Source organism: Lygodium microphyllum, chromosome 24, assembly GCF_053477565.2.
Source record: "Lygodium microphyllum isolate KBCC chromosome 24, Lygodium_microphyllum_v1.1.10, whole genome shotgun sequence".
Classification (NCBI taxonomy): Eukaryota; Viridiplantae; Streptophyta; class Polypodiopsida; order Schizaeales; family Lygodiaceae; genus Lygodium; species Lygodium microphyllum.
Window position 1 is genome coordinate 7,054,027 of NC_141158.1, and position 22,826 is coordinate 7,076,852.

The 22,826-nt window shown below is 40.5% G+C and overlaps 2 protein-coding genes and 1 pseudogene across 3 annotated transcripts in view; 1 reads left to right on the forward strand and 2 right to left on the reverse strand.

Moving 5' to 3' along the window:
• Window positions 1-22,826, reverse strand: part of LOC148014818 (protein SAWADEE HOMEODOMAIN HOMOLOG 2-like) — an 87,386-nt gene that overhangs the window by 54,882 nt on the left and 9,678 nt on the right. The window lies entirely within an intron of this gene.
• Window positions 7,673-8,976, forward strand: LOC148014819 (uncharacterized; annotated as a pseudogene).
• Window positions 20,876-22,331, reverse strand: LOC148014820 (uncharacterized). The gene has a single exon (XM_087665595.1). The coding sequence runs from the start codon at window positions 22,314-22,316 to the stop codon at window positions 20,982-20,984; it is 1,335 nt and encodes a 444-aa protein (XP_087521721.1). The 5' UTR covers window positions 22,317-22,331; the 3' UTR covers window positions 20,876-20,981.

Here is a 22,826-nt window from a genome sequence, read left to right on the forward strand (position 1 = left end):
GAACTTCCAATGTAGTATGCTTTTCCTTTGACATAATGCAATGCAATCGAGGATGATTGCAAGGCTTTCAAGGGAGAGGTCTGTCGCGAGGACATGAAACTTTAAGATGCTTTAATCTTCTTGATAACATCTAATTATTCTAAAAACTACCATAAACAAGTTTCATAGTTTTACTTTATATTGTTAATTGCAATATCCTCATTAGGATGATAGTTACTCTTATGGCTAGAGAGTAATTGTATCAAATGACAAAATATTGGTTCAGTTTATTTATCTCAATGATGATAAGCTTATAAAGGTAATGTGAAACATACTAAACTTTAAAATAGAGATTTATTGCAAAATAGTCCATTGTAAAAAAATAGCAATGAACTAAAAATCTTTTCATACAAATGTACGACAATTTACGAGGAATTTCTATACAAGTGAGTATGTTTGGTATATAAGAGCAAAGCTCATGAAGTACATAATGGTCAATTGTATATAATCCACAAGAATGGACAATAGTGGTAGCTTGGACATTGAAGGAGAGGAGGTACATGTAACTATGGCACGTGAAGCTATGCCTTAATTGCAATATCCTCATCAGGATGATAGTTACTCTTATGGCTAGAGAGTAATTGTATCAAATGCCAAAATATTGGTTCAGTTTATTTATCTCAATGATGATAAGCTTATAAAGGTAATGTGAAACATACTAAACTTTAAAATAGAGATTTATTGCAAAATAGTCCATTGTAAAAAAATAGCAATGAACTAAAAATCTTTTCGTACAAATGTACGACAGTTTACGAGGAATTTCTATACAAGTGAGTATGTTTGGTATATAAGAGCAAAGCTCATGAAGTACATAATGGTCAATTGTATATAATCCACAAGAATGGACAATAGTGGTAGCTTGGACATTGAAGGAGAGGAGGTACATGTAACTATGGCAGGTGAAGCTATGCCTTAAAACCCCAAGGCAACCAAAGCACCAAAGATAGGCAAAATAACTCCTAGAAAGAATGTCCCTTCTCCTAAGAAAAGTTCTTTAAAAAAGTAGCTTTGCCTCATTTATTGTAAGCCCTTAAGGTAATACCCGATGTCAAATTTTCACTTGGACCAATTTATTGGCCACTAATGTCAATGGTGATAGTGAAACCAACCTTCCTTCTTGGAGAAGGTGGTAATTCCCTGATTAAGCACCTAATTACAACAATCAGTAAATAAACATAAATTGAAACGTACAATTTATCTTAATAATCTTGGACATTGGACACCCTGTTGGCTCCAAAACTAGCGTCCCTTTCAGTATTTCTTTATCTTGATTGCTAATGAAATGAGTCCAAGCTAAGATTCACAATCTCCTTTCCTATTCTAAAAAGCCTCTTTGCTGTAGCAACAATCAGCAATCAATTCAGACCAATTGCCCCTTGATTTTTCACCTAGGACTTGCACAAATGAAACCACCAACTAGCCAAATGCTGCCCCAAATTACAATGAATGATCTAGCATCTAAATTCCCTGACAATTACACAAATTTCAAGTCCTAAATTTAGTGTACGATACCTTCATCAATTGGCACAGGTCTCGAGGTGACTATCAAACCCTAATTTCTGCACTTTAGGGTTTACAAAAGAGATCTCTCTACTATCTGCCAAATTTGGCTAAGATCTGCTCAAAATGGCTGAGAGATGCTAAGATCTCCTAAGAATGGGTTGGAGAAGGTGAGAGAAAAATATGATTTTCTTCACGAGAAAATCCCAAATTTTGCTTGTTGTCTGCTCCAGCCCGCATTTAATGCAATCACCTACTGCCAGGCACCTCCAATATGCTGAGACATGATCAGCAATGTTGTTGCCAGCCCATGGAAGGTGACTCCTTGTTGTCCCTTGCCTATTGAGGTCCCCCAGATGGCTGTCTTTTGCAGCAAATTGTTGTTCTCTGATCAGAAAATGAACCAGCAACTCTCTCTCTCTCCCATAAGCTATAAACTAACTGAATGATTGAGACCCAACTCCCAAAAACGTTTTCTCAATTTGCATGGACATTTTTGTTACAACTGACAGCCTTCTAAACCCATTTTTCAGCATTATCCAATCATTTAATTAATTTTTAAAATTAAATATTCCAAAAAATTAATTTCAACCCTTCTGACCTTGCCCAAAATTAAATGTGTCCATCCATAATTAAATTGGCTAAGTCATTTGCAACCTAGAGTGGTCCCCAACCTCCATTGATCATTAGATTGGCATTAATTAATTGATTAATGCTAGTCCCTAGTATCACTATCGACACGCATTGGCCAAATAACTATCACAAGGTCAAAATTGACACCAACTAACCCCCAAAGCCCAACCAGCATAGCTTATCACAACTTTTGCCTTTGACATCCACTATATCCTCGAGGTCCTTGGCCTCTTACCATGAGCTAACTACCATGTGCATCACATGTGCTTAAACAAACTTACACATTTGACTAATAACTTAATCAAATGTTATCAGCAAGATTAAAGCATCTCAAAATTTTACGTCCCCATGACAAACCTCCCCCTTAAAATCCCTGCAATCATCCTCGATTACACCGGATTGTGCCAAAGGAAAAGCATTCTGAACTAGAATTTCCATACGCATAACAACACAACATTGCGCACTGTTGTCCAACCATGCTACATACCCCAAATCTATAGAAAATTTTTAGCCAGCATATACATAACATAAAACTAAAAATCTATCTAGAAATGTTGCTAGAAATTCATTGGATGCATCCATAACTCATGTTTCTCAATTGTTCTAACTATCAACCATAGAAAAGCATCAATTCAGCATAAACCATGGGCTAAACTATCAATGGCATTTACTAACATGGTGTTGTCCATGGAACCAATTGTAAACCATTGAAAACTGAGCATAATTTTATCATACACTGATCACTTGCTGATCTGAGAATTAATCACAAACTATTGTACATGTGACCCCAAACTGATCGCAAACTCATTGCAAAAAATGACCAACAAACAATCAATGCAAAAACTGATGCAAAATTGATCCCAAAACAATTCCCAAACTGATCAAAAACTGAGCTGAAACTGATCAATTGAGGCAAAATTCATCCCAAACTGATCATAAGCTCATGCAAAAGTATAGTTCTAGTGCTCCGGTGAAACTCATACTCATGTGCATACATCTCACAATGACTATTATACTAAGTAGTGACCTTATAGCAAGCATATTGTTAGCAGAGTACCTTGGATGCATACTAAATAGATCCGAGATCCACTACATACAATAGCTGTCCATAACTAGAGGAGTGCAAGTGCTACCTCCCCCTTGAGTATCAGACAATACTCCGGACCCTTGCTCTACTGAACCTGATGAAGCTCGAACTAAAGTCAGCTCTAACTAAAAGGCATCTAGGTAAAGCTGTGAGAATAGGAAGAGATCGAAGTTCAGCTGAGAGTGGAGTAGACAATTGAGAGTGTGAGAGCACGACACTCAATGCAATAATCTGAAGTGTAAGGTACAAGTACAAAGTACAACCCTTAAACCTTAGGATTGTAAGAGGGTGTTCACACCCGAAGTGTGTGAAACACAATAAGTGCCCAAAACTATGTAACATAGACACATAAAATAAAGGGAATAAATCTAGGGGAAAAAACCTATTGTATGGAGAGTAAAAAGTGCCCCATTGTCCTACTGAAGATTACCAACACTTCTCTGTGAGCGCAAGCACGAGCCAAACCCAACAAAACCCCCTAGAGTGAAGAGTGATCGAAATACAAGGGTTATCCACCAAAGGAGATCAAATTTAAAGCATTGTGAAATGCTTCAAATTTGTCATGAGGAAGAGCTTTGATGAAGATGTTTGTCACATTACTGGTGGTAGAACAATAGACAAGGCTGATATCTCTGGCATATAGCCTCCCTCTGACAAAGTAATAATGGATCTCAATGTGCTTCATGCGTGCATGAAACACTGGGTTTCGTGCCACTGCAATGGCACTCTGACTGTCAGTGAACAAAGGAGTAGGCTCCATGACAGATACATCCAAATCAGCTAGCAAGCGTCTAAGCCATACGTATTCAACTGTGGTAGTGAAAGCTACCTTGCATTTAGCTTCACATGACGATGTGGCAACGATGGATTGTTTCTTGCTAAGCCAAGAAATGCAAGATGAGTCAAAAAAGAAACAATTTTCACGAGAATCATAATCACCAACCCAATCAGAAACACTGTAAGCATATACGTGCAGTGGTCTCCCCTTGGCATAAAGCAATCCAAGATTCCTAGTACCCTGCAAGTAATAGAAAACACGCTTGACAACTTACCAATGTGACAGGCGTGGCTGATGCATATATCTACTCAAGGCTGAAATTGCAAATTGTATGTCCGGCCTAGTGTTGCATAGGTAGATAAGACATCCAACTACTTGAGCATATGTGTGGATATCAAACAAGTCACTATCATCATGCAATGACAGCTTCAGTCCAAGTTCCATTGGTGTACAGACTGGCTTGCAATCTTGTAAGCCAAACCTCTCAAGAAATTTACCACTGTATCTCGACTGTGACAATCCAATGCCTCTAGCATCATGAATGAACTAAATGCCCAAGTAATAGTGCAAAGGCCCCAAATCTGACATCTCAAAATTTTGTTGTAAATTTTGTTTGAATACTGAAATCTGATCAACATGTGTCCCTGTTAGCAAAAGATCATCAAGTATAGACATATGACCAGCAAGGATCCCCCCTCTTTACATACGTAAAGGAGGACTCTATTGAACCCTTAGCTAAGTAAAAAGGCATCAATCTTTGCATACGTAAAGGGGGGACTCTGTTAAACCCTTAGCTAAGTAAAAAGGCATCAATCTTTGTATATAAAGCTTTTTTCAGCTTGCAGACCAAGTGTTTGGATCCCTTAACTACAAAACCAATGGACTGTTGTACATACACTTCTTCTTGAAGTTCCTCGTGTAAAAATGCAATCTTTATATCTAGCTAACGCACAGTCCATCCATAATGGGCAGCCAAAGCAACCATAAACCTAATAGTAGTCATATGGGAGGTAGGAGCAAATGTCTCCTCACAGTCAATGCCTTTCTTCTGCACATAGCCCTTGGCCACAAGCCTAGCTTTATATTTGTCAATGGATCCATTTGCATTTCTTTTCAGCTTATAGATTCATTTTGTTCCAATGGCTTTCTTCCCAATAGGCAAAGACACTAAATCCCATGTTTGATTCTTTATGATGGAATCAAACTCAGCTTGCATTACTGTCATCCAATGCACACTATGTTGTGCATCCTCAAAACATTCACGCTCCTCATCATCAATTGTATGTGTGCTACCATAACAAACTCCATGGTATGTGCACCATCATGCATATGAGCTTGCCTTCTAGTACGACCAACAATAGGAGTATCCAAATGACTATCTTTCATCGTCCGTAAATACCATCTAGGCATTTGTCTAGCCTCCTAACTGTGTACAAGCTCTTGCTGAATTTCACATTCAACACCTTGCTGAATATTCAGATCAGCCATGGGCTGATTTTCTGCATTACCCAATGAAACAGCTGACTGAACATTTAGTTCACTTGCTGAAACTCCAATTGTATCACCAAATGAAATGGGTAGCAACCCTTCAAATACATCACTAGCAACTTGATATGTGTCAAAACCAACAAGGGATAATTCTGATTTTTCATCGAAAACCATGTCCCTACTGACAAATACCTTTTTAGAGACAGGATCATATAATCTATATCCTTTGCTCTCACTGCTGTACCCCACAAAAATGCATTTGACAGCCTTGTTATCCAATTTCTTCTTGAGTGCCTTGGGAATGTGTGCATATGTAACGTGCCCGCCTATCGACTGTCCAAGCACGTTTTAGCGGTCCATCAAGAAACGAATCTAAGAGTCACCGCCCGGCACTTCCAAGGAATGTTCCGCGGTTTGTCGCCTAGGGTTTCCCGAGTCCGCCTCGCAACAGAACGTTCATGGCCAAACCCACTAGGATCGACCTGAGATCTGGGTTCCTAAGGCCAAGATCTCCTAATAACATTCTAGCGTCAGGTTTTGGACATCCTACTTGATAGATGGTGGAGCGTCAGAAAAACTCCCAACGATGGAAAGCACGAGTGAGTTTATCCTCCCAGCCACGCCTAGATAAGTGCTGGCCCTCAAAGCTAATCTCTTTGCCAGCCGTCAACTTCCTGGAGTCCTACTATTCCTGGACTCCCTTACTCTCTAGGCTCCCCTTAACCCCGTTCAGGCGCCCAAGAGCCCGGACGGTCATTCTCGTGCATGTTCCCCTAAATTTACCTTAATGTGACATTAAATATCCATTTTAATGTCACATTCCACACTTATGACCTTAATGTGACATTAAATATCACTTTTAATGTCACATTAATGTCACACTACTTTACGCAAAGATACCCAATCCGAAGCAGATCCATATTGCACTTGGTTCCAAGACAATGGGAAACGAGAGGGATGTGCCGCTTAACCTCTCTGCCCGTAGGGCATAGTCCCATTCCAGCCCCCTAAAACGGCATGAATTGAGTTCTAACTTAACAATACCTAAAGTTGAATGGCGATAAATCCTTGTGAGAAGCCTCCCAGTTATGTGGGACCACCCTACCATAAGACGGACCCGTTGAGGATTCTGTCTACCCGCTTCCCTTCATAGCTTTAGTTTTCTAATTAGGTCCTACCACATTTATGTGCAACATTTAAAATTAGCTTCATTAATTAAACCTTTTAGGGCACAGGGTTTGTTCCCGTAATTTACAGCACAGACACGAAGACAAAACAAGCAGTCCTTTTGTCAAACAAGTTGCTTAACTTATGTTCAAGTTAATCTTTGTCTCCTGCCCATACAGGAGAATTATGTATCCCTTCTGTCCAACACAAGTACCCGGTCCAAATCACATGGCACCATAATTTCCATCCTTTATCTAAAATAGAATCTTTCAACACCCCAGACGTTGGGCTCACGGCAGTCTACAATTCCGTTCCGGTCTAGGCAAGGGGTGTCTGGAGCTCCACTGACCCCGAGCGACCTAGGAGTGAGACACACTTCCCGTGGTTGGCCTTTTCACCACTCGACCTTCGGCCCGTGAATCAAGCAGTGCCCTCTCGAGGTAATCCGTGGTACGATCTTGGAGATGATCCACCCGTGCAAAATATCCTTCCTTAATTAATCTAATTAAGAATTAAGCACAATCAAGGCAATCAGCCTAATATCATCTTCCAGTGAAATATTAATTTATTTCCCATGGCTACTTGTCATTACTAACCTTTGCCATGCTTTTACCATCAAACACAAGCACTTGGAATATTTATTCGAATCACAAATGCAACAATCAATTGATTGAAAAAAAACATTTAGGATGTTGTTCAATCAACCAACAAAACTAATTGTATTTTTTCTAAACAATATAAAAATAGGTGCGATAATAATTCCATCGCATATTCGCTCTCCCCCTTGGGATCAAAGAGAGATTCTATGCAAATTTTACTTAATAGTTGTATGCATAATTCCTAATGTTATTCTTTTTACGATTATGCTATTCATAACCCCTAACCGATTGCTCTATCAACGAATAAGCCATACGGAACTAAGTGCAATTAACTTCCCTTAATACATGCACTTTGCAAACTCCATCTTTCAAATATTTGGCATGTACATTGATAGGACTGCTGACTACATTTCACAGGAAGGAGATAGAGAAGCTCCACTAGTAGCTGGCACTTGGATACCTCGCCTACTGTATGCAGATGATATTGTATTGATAGCTGACTCTCCAAAGGGTCTACAGAGACACTTGGATGCACTACACTCCTATACTTTGGAAAGTGGGCTTTCAGTGAACCTTGGTAAAACCAAGGTGATGTTATTTAATACTACACCACAATGGGTCAGGAGATCAGCACCTAAATTCACATATGGATCTGAGGAGCTGGAGTATGTGGATTCTTATACATACCTAGGAGTCTTATTCACAAGCCCCACCTTTTCTATGCGAGAGGCAGCAGACACTAGACTGACTCGTAGATACACAGCACTAGGTGGTTTGGAGAGGATCTGCTCACACGTGCAATTCCAAGAACCCCGTACCAAGCTATGGCTCTTCGATACACTGGTCACATCCACACTACTTTATGGAGTACAGATATGGGGGCCTAGTCTTGACCACCGTAGCAGATCAGGGCTCACTTATGACGGATGGAGGTCGATGGAGAAACCCCTAGTGTCCATGATATCCAGGATGATCAGATGTAAGGCCTCAGTGCCACATGAGATCATCAAAGCCGAGCTAGCAACTACACCGATTGTGGTAGAGGCCCTCACCCGATCGGTCGCATACATACATAGCCTGCGAGACTTACCCAGACACAAATATGCACGGTTGGCCCTTGAGTCCTCCAGGCAGCTTGCCAGAGAGGGTGATACTTCATGTTGGTATGCACAAATGTTGGCCTGGTTTGAGTTGCATGGCTTTAGCATGGACAAGTTACCCCCCTTCCAATACTCCCTTGATGCACCATCTCTTCACCTGAGCAGGTTGAAGATCCGCAAGATCATCAGGATGGATCTACCCAGTTGGATATCAGACGGACATGGTTGATGCCACGACAGGAACTAGGGACAAAGATGGCTTTCTACCGTATGCATTTCCTTCATGCTACAAATGATGGATTTATTGTTTACCTGAGATACATGGACACCCACCTTTCCCATGGGATCAAATGTACTATTGGCCAGTTGCGCACCTCCTCACATCAGCTAGAGATTGAGACTGGCAGATATAGATCCATCCCACCAGAGGAGCACATATGCCAGATATGCAAATTAGAGCCAGAGACAGAGGAGCATTATATTTGCCACTGCCCAGCGTATTATGAGGTCCGTGGCCGTTTCCACTATCTCTTTAGAGATGCATTTGGACCACTATCCAGAGTCATGGATTTTACCGATCAGTGATGCCTTGACCTCTTTCTTCTTGAGATACGACGGCTTCGTGACATGCACCTCAGGAGTACAGCTACCCCAAGACATCAAGGCCCTTCATAGAGGCAACTCACAGACTTCTTTGCAAAGGAGACTCAAAAGACTTCAATACAGTTACAGCCACAGTCCACACAAGAGCCTCTCTCACCGCCACAGTGCATACACAGACAAGGAGTACTAATTGATCGAGCCGCTCAGCTTAGCCGATTCAGACGTCCAAGGCCTCGGCACAGACACCGACGACACCTTCATAAGCGGATACATGGGATTATTGCTCGGGCTAGAGCTAGGGTCCTCTATACCCACATGAGACTGTACCATTTGGAGCTCATTGTTACTAGATAGAGCTCCATGTTTTACGCATAGCTATAGTTAGTTTCCTTTCTTATTTTGCTTTGTGCTACATACATATTTTGCCCAGACAGTTGTACCATCATACACATGATTGTAACTCATGGTCTCATAGGTCGTTTCTAGACGTTAATATATCATTTCATTTCATTTTCTCTCTTTCTCAAGCTCTCTCTCACAATCTCTTGGAGGGGTATCCTTCTATCTACCTCTCTCTCGCAGCCTCTCGAGGTCTCATTATTCTCCCTTGTGCCTCCCCATGCCTCATATTTATAATGAATTAGAGAAGAGGGAATAAGGCTGAAAACAAGAGTTCTTGGTGGAGGGACTCTTGGAAAACTCAGTGATCTGATGCTTAACTCATAAATCTGATGGTTCCATTGGCTCCAAAAGGGGGGGGAAAACCCCAAGACACTTGATTGGAAAGCTTTCAGACCACACCTTCTTTCTCTCCCTGTTCGAAGTGCTATCTACTGCCTGTGGACTGCAATCGCAGCATGCGCGATTTCACCAATCACTCTCTTTATCTTTTTTCTTTTTATAAAATCTCCAAAACTAACTAAAACATCACTTGTCTTTTCTTTTAAATGATATCTAGATCTAGAAATCTCCATATCTTTTTAGGATAATATCTAAAATATCTAGAATATGCTAGTTTTACCCAAAATCTAATATTTTTGGACCATCCAAATAATACACATTAATACTAGTGATTAATAAGGCTCATAAGTCTCGTTCACGTTGTAACTTCAGTGAATGGTGGCTACGGTCCTTGTCAATCCGAGAAAAATATTGGATTTACGACTCTCAATTTTTTAAAATATATATATTTTTAATTAAATAAAAATTGTTAGCTATTAACATTAGTTTTTACCTTAGTTAGTCTTTAGTTAGTAATCTTACTAACTTATTAATTCACTAACTAACTTTCGAACTAACCAACTAACCTTTATTGTGTGGAAATATTACAGCATATGTAAGACACCCAAAAGTACAAAAATGCCCAACATAAGGTTTCCGACTGTTCCAAGCCTCATGAGAGGTGATATTCTTTAACGCTTTGGTGGGGTATCTATTCAAGACATGGCAAGCATACATAATTGCTTCCATCCAAAAACTGTGGCAAGCTCTTTGCTTTCAACATACATCTGGCCATCTCCATGAGTGACCGATTCTTCCTCTCTGCAACCCCATTATGCTGTGGAGTATAAGCAATAGTGTACTAATGAACAATGCCCTTCTGCTTCAAAAAAGAATTCAGCATAGAGGGCATGTATTCCCCCCCTCAGTCCGAATGGAGAGTCTTCACCCTGCAACCAGATTGGTTTCAATAAGTGCTAGAAAAGCCAAAAATCCATTATACACTTCCGACTTTTTCACTAAAGAGTAGACCCAGCAGAAGCGAGTAAACTCATTAATAAAAGTGACGAAATAGTAAGAGCCACCCAATGACTTTGTCTACATAGGGCCGCATACGTCTAAGTGCACAATTTGTAACCTGGCAGTGGCTCTAAAAGCAACATCACAGGGAAACAAAAACCGATGCATTTTCCCCAAAATACATGCCTCGCATAAGTGCACATGAGGTCTCTCCAAGAGAGGTAAACCATCAAGCATCTGTGTACATTGCAAAAGCATCAAGTTACCATAGTTTACATATCCCATGAGAGCATGCCATAACTCCGTCTGTAACATAGCAAGAGTAAGAGTAGACGCTAAATAGGCCGACTGATCAACTAAAAGAGCATCCACAACTCATATAACCCATAACATAGAGTGCCAAACAGAATCAAAGTCATGTGTTCCTTATCTCTTACCATGCATTTGCCATCATCAAAGGTGACCTGCAAACCACACCGTGCCAAGGAAGAAATAGATAAGAAATTCTTCTTTATACCTGGCACAAACAAGGCATCCTGTAAGTGGAGAATATAGTCATCAATGGCTGTCAGCACAATCTCCCCAATACCTCTAACACAGTATGATGCATTATTGGCACACTGTACAGACTTGCCAACCAGAGCAAATTCTTCTTTATAACTAGCACAAACAAGGCATCCTATAAGCGGAGAATATAGCCATCAATGGCTGTCAACACAATCTCCCCAATACCTCTAACACAGTATGATGCATTGTTGGCACATTGTACAGACTTGCCAACCAGGGCTGCAATAACAAAAGCAAACAAATCTCTGCGAGATGTGATGTGCCTAAATGCACCATGGTCAAAAAACCATGTGTCTACATCCTCAATAGAGCTAAATGCTCTATCAGCCCAAGAAGAGTCATAACTGCATATGTAAAAACAATAGTCACTGCCTGCAACAAAGAACGTTGACTCAGTAGCAATGGAAGATGCATCAAAAACAGGTATCCCTGACTCCTTCTCCTTGGCTATGCGTTTTCTACACTCAGTGATGTAGTGACCTGGCTTCTTGCAATAGTGGCACTTGCCCTTCTTGGCTCGTGTGCCCCCTTGTTTCTTATTGCCCTGTGAAGTGCCTGAAGTCCTAGAGCTCTGCGGAGCATTCTTTGCTTGGCTACCCTTGCCATTCTGTCGTGCCATAAAATCTTGCTCAGAGGCTATAACATCCGCACCATTGTTCTCATTCTTTCTAGCAAAACATCTGCTCCAAGGCCAACCAAGCTTCTCCTGAAGAAGCTGCAAACCGAATGTGAGGGATAATAGACGGTTGAACTGCCAATGCAATCAGTGACAAAGCTGTGCATCTCTGTATCCCGTGCCTTTTGTGCTGCTGATCTCTGGGGAAGTGGTTGAGCTGGAGCAAGCTGAACAAGCTGAGTTGTCCATTGTCCACGTCCTCTTGGACAAGGAGTAGCAAAAGCCACAACTCCGGGCCTAAATTCTTCACTGCTGACATAATCCCAAAGATTCTTCGCACAATCAATACATTCTTCATCATAAAGGACCAAAGTGAATAGTTGTTACAATCCAACCTATCCTCATTGGATAGGTAAGTAAATACATCACCTCCCTGATTTGCCACAATAAACAATGCTGATTAGAGAGCAAAAGAGCAATGTTCCAAGCTGGACCAACCTAGAAATCTTAGAATTTCCAAAAATTACAGCAAGTACCTTACTATAATTCGCAAATTGAAGCACACTCTGTCAAAACTAACTGAAATGTACACAATCCAAGGTGCAATAAATGCTCAACCACACTATAGATGCAAAATCCACAAAATTTATTGTCCCAAAATGCTCAAAATCAAACTATTTTAAACTAAAGTTGTACTACATGTGCCAATGTCTGCTCAATATCTAAAAGCACTAAATTTCTTGACCCTCTTGCTAAGAAATCTCTGCAGTAATTGTGTCCCAAACACGTATTGAAGCTGATAGTACCTGCCTAGACAAAAACCCCTCCTGGAGAAATAAAATGTAATTAAAATTTTGATAAATTGTATTTTTTATCTTTGCTAATCCAGACTTTTCGTGAAGTCCTAGAGCTCGAGTTGGAAGCTAGCCGCCTATTCAGGTGGCGCGCTTGAGAGCTAGCTAGCAGATTAGGCCAAGCAGTAACTGGCGGACTGGGCATCACAAGCTGCAGGGGCGGCGCAGGGCAGAGGGCTAACGTGCGCTAGTCGCAAGCTTGCATGTCGTAGGGGCAGGGCAGCACAGCTGACGAGGCTACATCAGTGACAGATGGAGCAGCTCAATGAGCTAGCAGGCTAGACCAGGCAACGACTCTGCCTAGCAGGAGGGACAGGACAAGCAGGTGTCACTGTAGACTTGTGGGCGGTGACTGGACAAAGCACCATTTGGACTAGAGCAAGCGGGCGACAAGGCTGTACCTGTTGGAAATGGATAGGGGGCTGATCTCGTACTGCTTAGCGGAAAAGATTAGCTAGTGACACCTCTGACTGGTGACACATGTGGCTGAATGCCAATGCCAAGACTTATGGAGTTGAAAGCTAGCGGTTCATTAGTGGTGGCCAAGAAGCTAAGCTGAGTTGAGCACTGCCTCTGATACCAACTGTGAGAATAGGAAGAGATCGAAGCTCCACTGAGAGTGGAGTATACAATGTAGAGTGTGAGAGCATGACACTCAATGCAATAATCTGAAGTGTAAGGTGCAAGTACAAAGTACAACCCTTAAACCTTAGGTTGTAAGAGGGTGTTCACACCCAAAGTGTGTGAAATACGACCTCTCGTACGGAGAGTAAAAAGTGCCCCAATGTCCTAATGAAGATCACCAACACTCCTCTGTAAGCGTAGGCGTGAGTCAAACCCAACAAAAGCTCCAACAACTAAGAATGGTCTGCCAAATCATCCTCTTTCACCCATTTGGCATCCATTGGTGAGTAATTCCGAAATTTCACTAAGTGTGTCCTAGAAACTTTACCTTTGACCTTTCTTTCCTTATGTGCCAAAATCTACTCACGTACCAAAATCTCATCCATGATCCAACTCCTTAATCTCAGGCTGAATTTTAACAAACATATCCTTAGGCATATCACCATGAAAAGGCCTCAATAAGCTGACATGAAAGGTATTGTGTATCCGCCAATATGAAGGTAATTTCAGCCCATATGCCACATCGTTGATCTTCTCCAACACCTGGAAGGGCCCATAGTATCTCATACTCAACTTCGGATACAATTTATCTCTTTCTTTCATCTTTTTCAACCTTGCCTTTTCAAAACGCAACAATACATAATCACCCTCTACAAACTGCAAAGCACATCTATAGCGATCAGCTACCCTCTTTTGCTTTTCTTGTGATCTCTGAAATGCATATTTTATCTTTGCATAGGCTACATCCAAGTTTTCCACATAACGATCAGCCTCCAAGATCTTATCCTTAGTTTGTAGAATAGGTGGTACCTTCTTGCCACCCTCAACCACTTCAAATCGAGCTTTGCCCATAGAACTATGCACTGTGTTGTTGTAAGCAAACTCAACCAAGGAAAAATATTGTTCCCACTATGTCTTGTGGTCTGAAACATAGCACCTCAAAAGATCTAACACTGTGGAATTTGCTTCCTCAGACTGACTGTCTGTCTGTGGATGGAAGGATGATGAGAATTTCAGCATGGTACCCATATTCTCAAACAACCCCTTCCAAAATAAACTAGTCATCCGGGGGTCTCAATCACTAATGATCAACTCTGGCATACCATGATACTTAAAGATATGTTGCAAAAACAATCGTACCATATGATCAACCTTTATTTTCTTCCTCACCGAAATGAAATGGGTTTGTTCGCTAAATTTGCAATTGATAGTCTATATCTCATCATTCCCTATAGATGTCTTAGGAAGCTCAAAAATAAAGTCCATTGCAATGCTCTGCCAAGGCCTATTTGGAATAGGCAAGGCTGCAATAAACCCGATATCTTTTGCCTATCATGCTTTATCTTCTGACCACAATGCATGTCTTAACAAATTGTTCTTCATCATGCCTCAAAGCCGGCCAATAAAAGAAATGCTCCACTGCCTTGACTATGGCATCAATACCTCTGTATCCTGCATATGGAGAAGCATGACTTTCAATGATAACTCTAGGCCTTAACTACTTTCAAACACACTGTCATCCATGCATCATCAGAAATCCATCTCTTAGCACAAAGTGTTCATGTCTTTAGCCATTGCAAAGCTCATTATAAACATTACCAAAGTCCGAATCAGCAACATATTGCTCTTTCATGGCATCCAACTCAGTATGATAAACCATGCAGATGGTTGAAATTTGTGGCTTACGTGACAATGCATCAGCCACAACATTCTTTTTACCATTAATACGTACAATCTAAAAATGAAACATAGAGAGAAAATTTGCCCATCTCATATGCTTCTCTGACAACTTTGTCTGCGTCAAAAAGTACCTCAAAGTTTGATGGTCTGTCTGCACTGTAAAATCAGCTCCCAACAAATAATGTTTCCACGTAGACAGTGTATGAATTACAGCCAAGAGCTCTTTCGCATAGACCTGCAAATTCTTTTCTGCACCATAGAGAATTTGGCTCTCGTAAGCCACAACTCCGCCATCCTGCATAAGAACAGCCCCAAATTACCACATGCATCACATTGAACTACGAATGGCTTCCTTAGATCGGGCAATACAAGCATAGGATTTGAAGTCATCTTTTCCTTCAACTTTTCAAATGCTGAATTTTTCACTGTTGTCCATCTAAATCGCACATCCTCCTTCTGTAAGGCATGCAATGGAGATGCAATTTCAACAAACCCGCGTACATACTTCATGTAGTAAGAACATAAACCCAAGAAGCTGTGGATCTCATGCATATTGCCCAAAGATGGCCATGATCGTATTGCCTCTACCTTTCTAGGGTCCATGCGAATACCATCAGCAGATAGAATATACCCCAAAAAGTGGATTTCATGCAAGAAGAATTCACTTTTCTTGTCATTGATGACCAGTCTATACTCACGCAGTTCATTGAACACAATGTCCAAGTGTTTTCTATGCTCTACCTTGTCCTTTGAATAGACAATCATGTTATCAAAGAAAGTACCCACAAATTCTCTATGTGGCCTGAAGATACGATCCATCATCCGATTAAAAGTGACAGGAGCATTCATAAGTCCAAAAGGCATAACAAAAAACTCACAATCCAAAAGATGTCCTAAAAGTTGTCTTAGGCACATCTTCCAGTCTAATGCGTATCTGATGATACCCACTTTTCAAATCTATACGGCTAAATATGGCTATCCCTTGCAATCTATCCATAACATCATCGATCCGAGGAATCGGAAAGTGATTCTTTATTGTGATCTTGTTCAGAGCACAATAATCAATGCACATACGCCATGAAGCATTCTTTTTTTACACCAAAAGCACTAGAGAACAAAAAGAAAACGAGTTGGGCTGAATTAGCCCTTTTTCTAACAGCTCATTTAGCTGACTCATAATCTCCTCCTGTTGGGCTGCACTGACTCTATAGGGTAGCTTATTAAGTTGGGCTACTTCCAGGGATAAGATCTATGCCATGATCTTTTGGCCTTTCAAGCAATAGTTGCTCTAAAAGTGACGGAGAGAAGTAATCAACATACATTTTCAGAAATGATATGCGATCCTTCTCTAACTTAGATATGTTCCCAGCATTCTCACTATCATCTTTATCCTCAATAAAGACCAAGTACGCTGAAAGATATTTTTCATTACTTTAGAAATGGCAATTGCAGATACAACAAGGACACATTCACCTTTCAACTTTACATCAAGCGTGAGTATCTTTTCCTTATGCTAAATAATGATCTTTTTTGCACAAGAATCGATGACTACATGCATATGATGAGACCATGGCATACCAAGCAATACATCACAATCCTCAAGTGGAGCAATGAAGAACTCTTCTCTATCCACATATCCCTATATATATGCAACCAAAGCTTTTCAATGAGTGGTGTGATGAGCTCTGCATGGCCTTTATATACCATTTCAACTTCCCCTATGGGTCCCACCTCATCCTCTCTGATGCTTAGATGGCCTGCCATGTCTACAAAGATGAAGTTAGCTCATGCACCATTATAAAAAAAAATCAATGCATACAATCCTTAATTTTACACCACACTCTGCACAACTCAATGGCATTGTCATGAGGATATGTATTTTCAAACCTCACTTAACATGTGGATTAATTTTTTATCATATGGTTGAGTAAATGTTACACATGTGAGGTGTAACTGGGATTAGAGTAAATTTACGAGCCTGGGACCTAAGGAAATCACAAGATGTCAAAGGCAAAAGCTGCTATAAGTTATACCGCACAGATACTTGGTGGTATCTGGTGCCAGTTGTTGGCCAAAGTCATTCATTTCGCCAAAAGTGTCAGTTGGTGATACTAGAGAAGTGGTATTTAATGATACCTAACACCAATTTGATTGTCAAAGATGGCACAGAGACACTCAAGAATGGAAGTTGCCTAGCCAATTTAATTATTGGCTAATCAAATTATTTTTCAAGGCATCAAAATAATTATTAGATTAATTTTTAGAATTTAAAGACTAAAAATTAATATTTAATTATGAATAATGCTGAAAAAACCATTTGGAAAGGCTGCCACTTGTCAAAAATGCCCATGCAATACTAAAAAACATCTTTAGAGGCTGGAGATGCATTTTTAATGTATTCAGCCTCTAAGAGAGAGAGAGAGAGAGAGAGAGAGAGAGAGAGAGAGAGAGAGAGAGAGAAGATGTTACTAGTCTACTTTGCAACCATTGGAGGACCTTTTGAGGCAACCAGGGGCAGGAGAGACCAATCAACAGCAGGTGACAACATCTACAGGCTGTTGAGACAAGGCAGCAACAGTAAATAACTAATTTTCTTCAATTTTTTGTATCTACAAGTTGTTGAGACAAGGCAGCAGAAGTAAATGACAAGTTTTCTTCAGATCTTCGAAAAGAAAGTCTGAATTTTCTCTCTCTCCTCAACATTCTTTCTCATCTCCCAATCTTTCTACAACCTTGCTCCAAAGATTATAAAATTGAGATCACCAAAGACTGAGAAATTTCAGATTTCTCTGATATAAATCCAAATTTGCAACAGAAATTAGGCTTTAGCAGTAGCCTTAAGAAGCGTGCCAAAAATTGGAAGCTCCAAGACTTGGATTCAACAAGGCTGAAGCTATTTTTACCCTATTCAAGTGGAGGGACCAGGAAATCATTGAATTCCGGGGCATTTTCCATCTCCATCAAAGCGAATGAAGGCCAATTGACTACTTGAATAAAGGGGCAAATCAGATTGAAGAATTACTGGTCATTTTGGATAGCAAGGAAAGTTGGAATACCGAAAGGGATTGGGAGAATCCCATTGTACATCAACTTTTTCTTCAATTAAGTTAAATAAATACCGAAAGAGGCACCAGTTTTGGGGCCAACAGGGTGTCCAATGTCGTGTTATTTACCACCCTATCCGAGGAGGAAGGCTAGTTACAAGCATCATCATTGGGCTGATCACTAACAACATCAAACACCAACCCCACTGATATTTTGGGCTTCTTCCCTTTAGAATCTTCCTAATTTTCTGATTTTCCAACTTGCTACCTATTGAGATAGTGTGACCCTCCTATTCACAAATAAAACATTTATTTAATACCATCAATTCTCTTTGTTGTGCCAATGTTTTCGAGCCCTTTCTTTGCTATTTCGGTCTCTTATCAGGCTGATTTTCATATCTGCCCCTTTTCTCAGCCTTAAACAACTATTTTATTCAGCTTCACCCCTCTCTCTAGGAAGCTTGAATCCTTCCCACACAGCAAAGCATAAGCTATAATAGTAGTCTCGATAAGCTGAGACATGCTAGACACAGTGGATTTAATGCAAAAATCCCTGATTCTTTTGGACAACCCACAAACATATTTTTCCACTTGCTCATGAAGGGGTATAGGGCAATAAGAGGTAATAGGCAACAATGCATCCCAAAACTTCTTATTAAATTGCTCTAAATCCTTACATTCCTTAACATCGAGCTTATTCCAAGCTGTCATAATGTCCACCTCAAAGATACTTGTCAACCAATTTGATACAAACATTTGCTTGAATTGTACCCACATTCACGAGGCTCTACCTTGCATCAAAAGAATGGACCACCACTGTAATGCATTTCCTTTCAAGAAAGTCACTGTGTTTTGAATCTTCGAGGACTCACGTGAAATTCCCTCCCCGAATAAGCTGCATCAAACTGCTAAATGACATTAAAACCAACGCCAAACAAAGCATTTGCATGACCAACATTCATTCCTTGAGCCCGATAAGCATTCGAGGACAGATGCAATACTAAACATGCTACTTTGTGCCCCAGGCATCAAGTCAATGCTGCCATACATAGGATTTGACATATTTCCAGTCATACCTGAATACATTGGGCCTTGCACACTATGCACTGGTTGTTGCATACCATAGGAATTTGTGCCATACATTTTCATATGTGGCCCTTGTCCAACCAGAGTACGAAAAATCAAGCTTCCACCAAAATATCCTGGCTGCCCCATCATAGCATGCATGCTCGACTGTCCAAAATCCATTGGATTAGCACTTCTATGAAGGCCATGCATTTGCATTCCTTGCCCCATAGGTACCAACTGTTTTGTTTCATTAGCATCTTTGGAAGCTTCAAATGAAGGGTTTCGCATTATCTTCGGAGCATTTAAATTAAAGATCATTTGCCAATTCAACAAAGAGATTTGTTGTTATCCTCCTCTAATTCTTAAATTGGTCATCAAATTCCTTTTCACTTTGCTGGTCATCAGCCTCATTATGCCTTGAAGGCCCTGCATCTTGCCCAACAGTAACATTTTCGGCTTACTGTCCATGGTCTAAGCCTTGTCCAAGATCAAGCATTGCATTTTCTTCATTTCCATGTGAATGTTCATACTAAGAGGCATCATCACTGCTTGATTATATCTCACTATATGAAGACATATTGCTGTAATTTCTAAGCTGAGAGCAAAAATCAGCACTAGCACAAAGCTTTGTCTTGCAATCAGGTGCCTCGGGCCCACCAAATCAAGGAATTGAGTGGTATCCCCACAATGGAACCACGAAACCAATCTTTCTTCTTGGAGAAGGTGGTAATTCCCTGATTAAGCACTTAATTACAACAATCAATAAATAAACTTAAATTGAAATGCACAATTTATCTTAATAATCTTGGACATTGGACACCCTGTTGGCCCCAAAACTAGCCCTCCTTTCAGTATTTCTTTACCTTGATTGCTAATGGAATGAGTACAAGCTGAGATTCACAATTTCCTTTGCTATTCAATATCCTCTTTGCTATAGCAACAATCAACAATCAATTTGAGTCGATTGCCCCCTGATTTTTTACCCACGACTTGCACAAATGAAACCACCAATTGGCCAAAATGGTGTAGCATTTGAATTTGCTGACAAATACACAAATTTTAGATTCTAAATTCAATGCACACATAGAAACATGAAACGGGGAACGGGAAAGGGGAACGGGGACGGGGACGAAGACCGGAACACCAAACCTAGGGAACGGGGACGTGGGAACGGGAACGGCATTTAAAAAATCAAAATTCATGAAAAAAAATTAATATTTCACTCATAATCCATATGGACTCTGGAGTGTTAAAACTTAAAACCAAGGTATATAATCCACAAGGACAAATCATTTTAAGTTTTAACTTTAAGATATAATGCATTATTCTAAAACTACTCATTAGAAATTGAATTGCAACTTACAAGGCTCAAGAGGTAAGCTATTCAATTATAAATAATAAAATCCATAATACATATGCCAAAAATCATAAATGATAAAACAATGAACAATGAACTAAACTTAAAAGTCTAAGCTAAAAGAACATGCCTATGGTACCATTGCCAAAAAACTTAAAAGATTACAAATATGAAATTGAAGTCTAATCTTTGAAAGAACATGCTCATTGCTCTAAAAAATACTGCAAATATAAAGTCTAATCTCTAGACTAAAGCAAAATGCGGCATGCCAAAATAGCCCAAAGGACAACTGCAAGACTGCAAGACTCAAGTACAAATATAATATCGGCATGGCACAACTGTCAACAACCCAAGTGTCACAGTGTCATCAATGATCATAATATCATATATAATGTAAATGTGTCATGTATCATGAGACTCGTGATAAGTAAGCTAAATCAAAGATCATGATCATGATCTGAGGCTGCTCTAGCCACTCCTGAAGTGCCAGCCTCATCATCATGTGTACCATGAATTGTTGCATCTCCCTCAACATCAGCATGTGTCTCCTCTTCTTGCTGCATCTCCCACTCTGTGAATGGATCAGGCTTTGTTGTCATACTGTTACATAACATCCTCAAATTAGCACTAACGAATACTAGATCGTTTGCCCTCTCCACACCAAGACGGTTCCTCTTCTTTGAAGCAATGTGAGCGTAGGTACTCCACAATTGCTCCAAACAAGAGGAGCTAACTGACTGACTCAAAATACGGATGGCTAGCTGCTGCAACTCAGGACCATCCGAACCATAGTCCTCCCACCACAAAGCTGCCCCAATCTTACAGCGATCCTCCTGTGCATCCCCACAACCAAAAGAACCCCGAAAGGTCCTATAACATGAAAGCTGATCTCTGATCTTTCGTCTAGTGCCATGATCAGGCACTAGACGAGACAATATAAGTCTCCATGCATCCATAACCTCACTGTCATTCTCCTGACCCTTGCCCTGGAACTCAGGATCCACAACAAATGCAGCTGCATGCATGGGTGAGCTATAGGAGTTCCACCTCGTCACAACTAAATGGTGTATTTCCTCATACGCCTCATCATTTGGTGCCAACTCCTGCAACTTTTCATTCAGCCTGTCCATAGCCTCATATACCTTGCCAATGCAAGGTTGCATAGCATCCATAACCCTCAATAAATGTACAATGGGTGATACCATAGCATCTATCAGCTTTACATCATCCCAAAAAGTGGAGTTATTTGCTTTCTCCAAGCATAAGATACCTGTAGGAGTACCTGCCAATGTTGATGAGGTAAACTCATCACTAAGAAATAACTGCCTCAAGGCACCACTGCATTCTCTTAACCTACCTAGCATCAAGAAGTTAAAGGCAAATCTGGTATCAGAGTATTTTAAAGGTGTCTTCTTCGACCGCAAAGAGAAGTGATGGCGAAGAAACTGGTGATTCAAAACAAAGCTAACCATTTGAGCTCCTTGCTCTATGACAGGTGCAATCCATGACAGGTTACCAATATCCTTTAGTAGGTTGTTCAAGCAATGAGCCATACAATATGAAACTGTGATATGTGGATAATATCCCTGAATAATAGCACCTGCTGCCCTATTTGCAGGCTCTCCATCTGCAACAAATCCCACAACATACTCTGGGCCAATAAGCTCAACACCTGTAACCCACTCTGCTACAAGTACATCTGCTGACTTTCCTATCCCCGATGCATCATGTGAAGATATAAAATACATTTCCCCACGAGAATAAGCAACCATACCATGAATGGATCGCTTGCGTGTATCACTCCAACCATCAGCAATCAAGGAAACTCCATTTTTACCCACATGCTCTTTCTAGTCACTGCTGCTTGCTCAACAAGGCACTTTTCCTTGTCGAGCAAAGTGGTGCGTAAGGTCTCTGATGATGGAGGTACATACGAAGGGCCATACTCACCAATCTTCTTACACATCAATTTAAAATACTCTGACCTGGCTGCACGAAATTGAATATGGTCATGATAAAAAAAGCGTGCCACTGATGTATCCACCTCTTCCTTCTTCTTGGGATCCCAACTAACATCAAGTGTGCTTTGTCTACGTGCAACATGTGGTGTTGTTGATGCCATGGCCGATGCAATGCCTGTAGTAGGTGTGGAGGTAGCACTTCCTGATACTGACCCTGCTCTAGATACATCTGATGGGGATGGTGTCACAAAAGTTGCAGGGTCAATTGCAACACGTCGTGGTCTAGATGCAAGATAAGCTTGTTGACCTACTACACGCTCA

Bases quoted from the DNA above. Each gene is read 5' to 3' on its own strand.
- LOC148014820 (XM_087665595.1), bottom strand. From the start codon at position 22,316: ATGGTTGCTTATTCTCGTGGGGAAATGTATTTTATATCTTCACATGAT.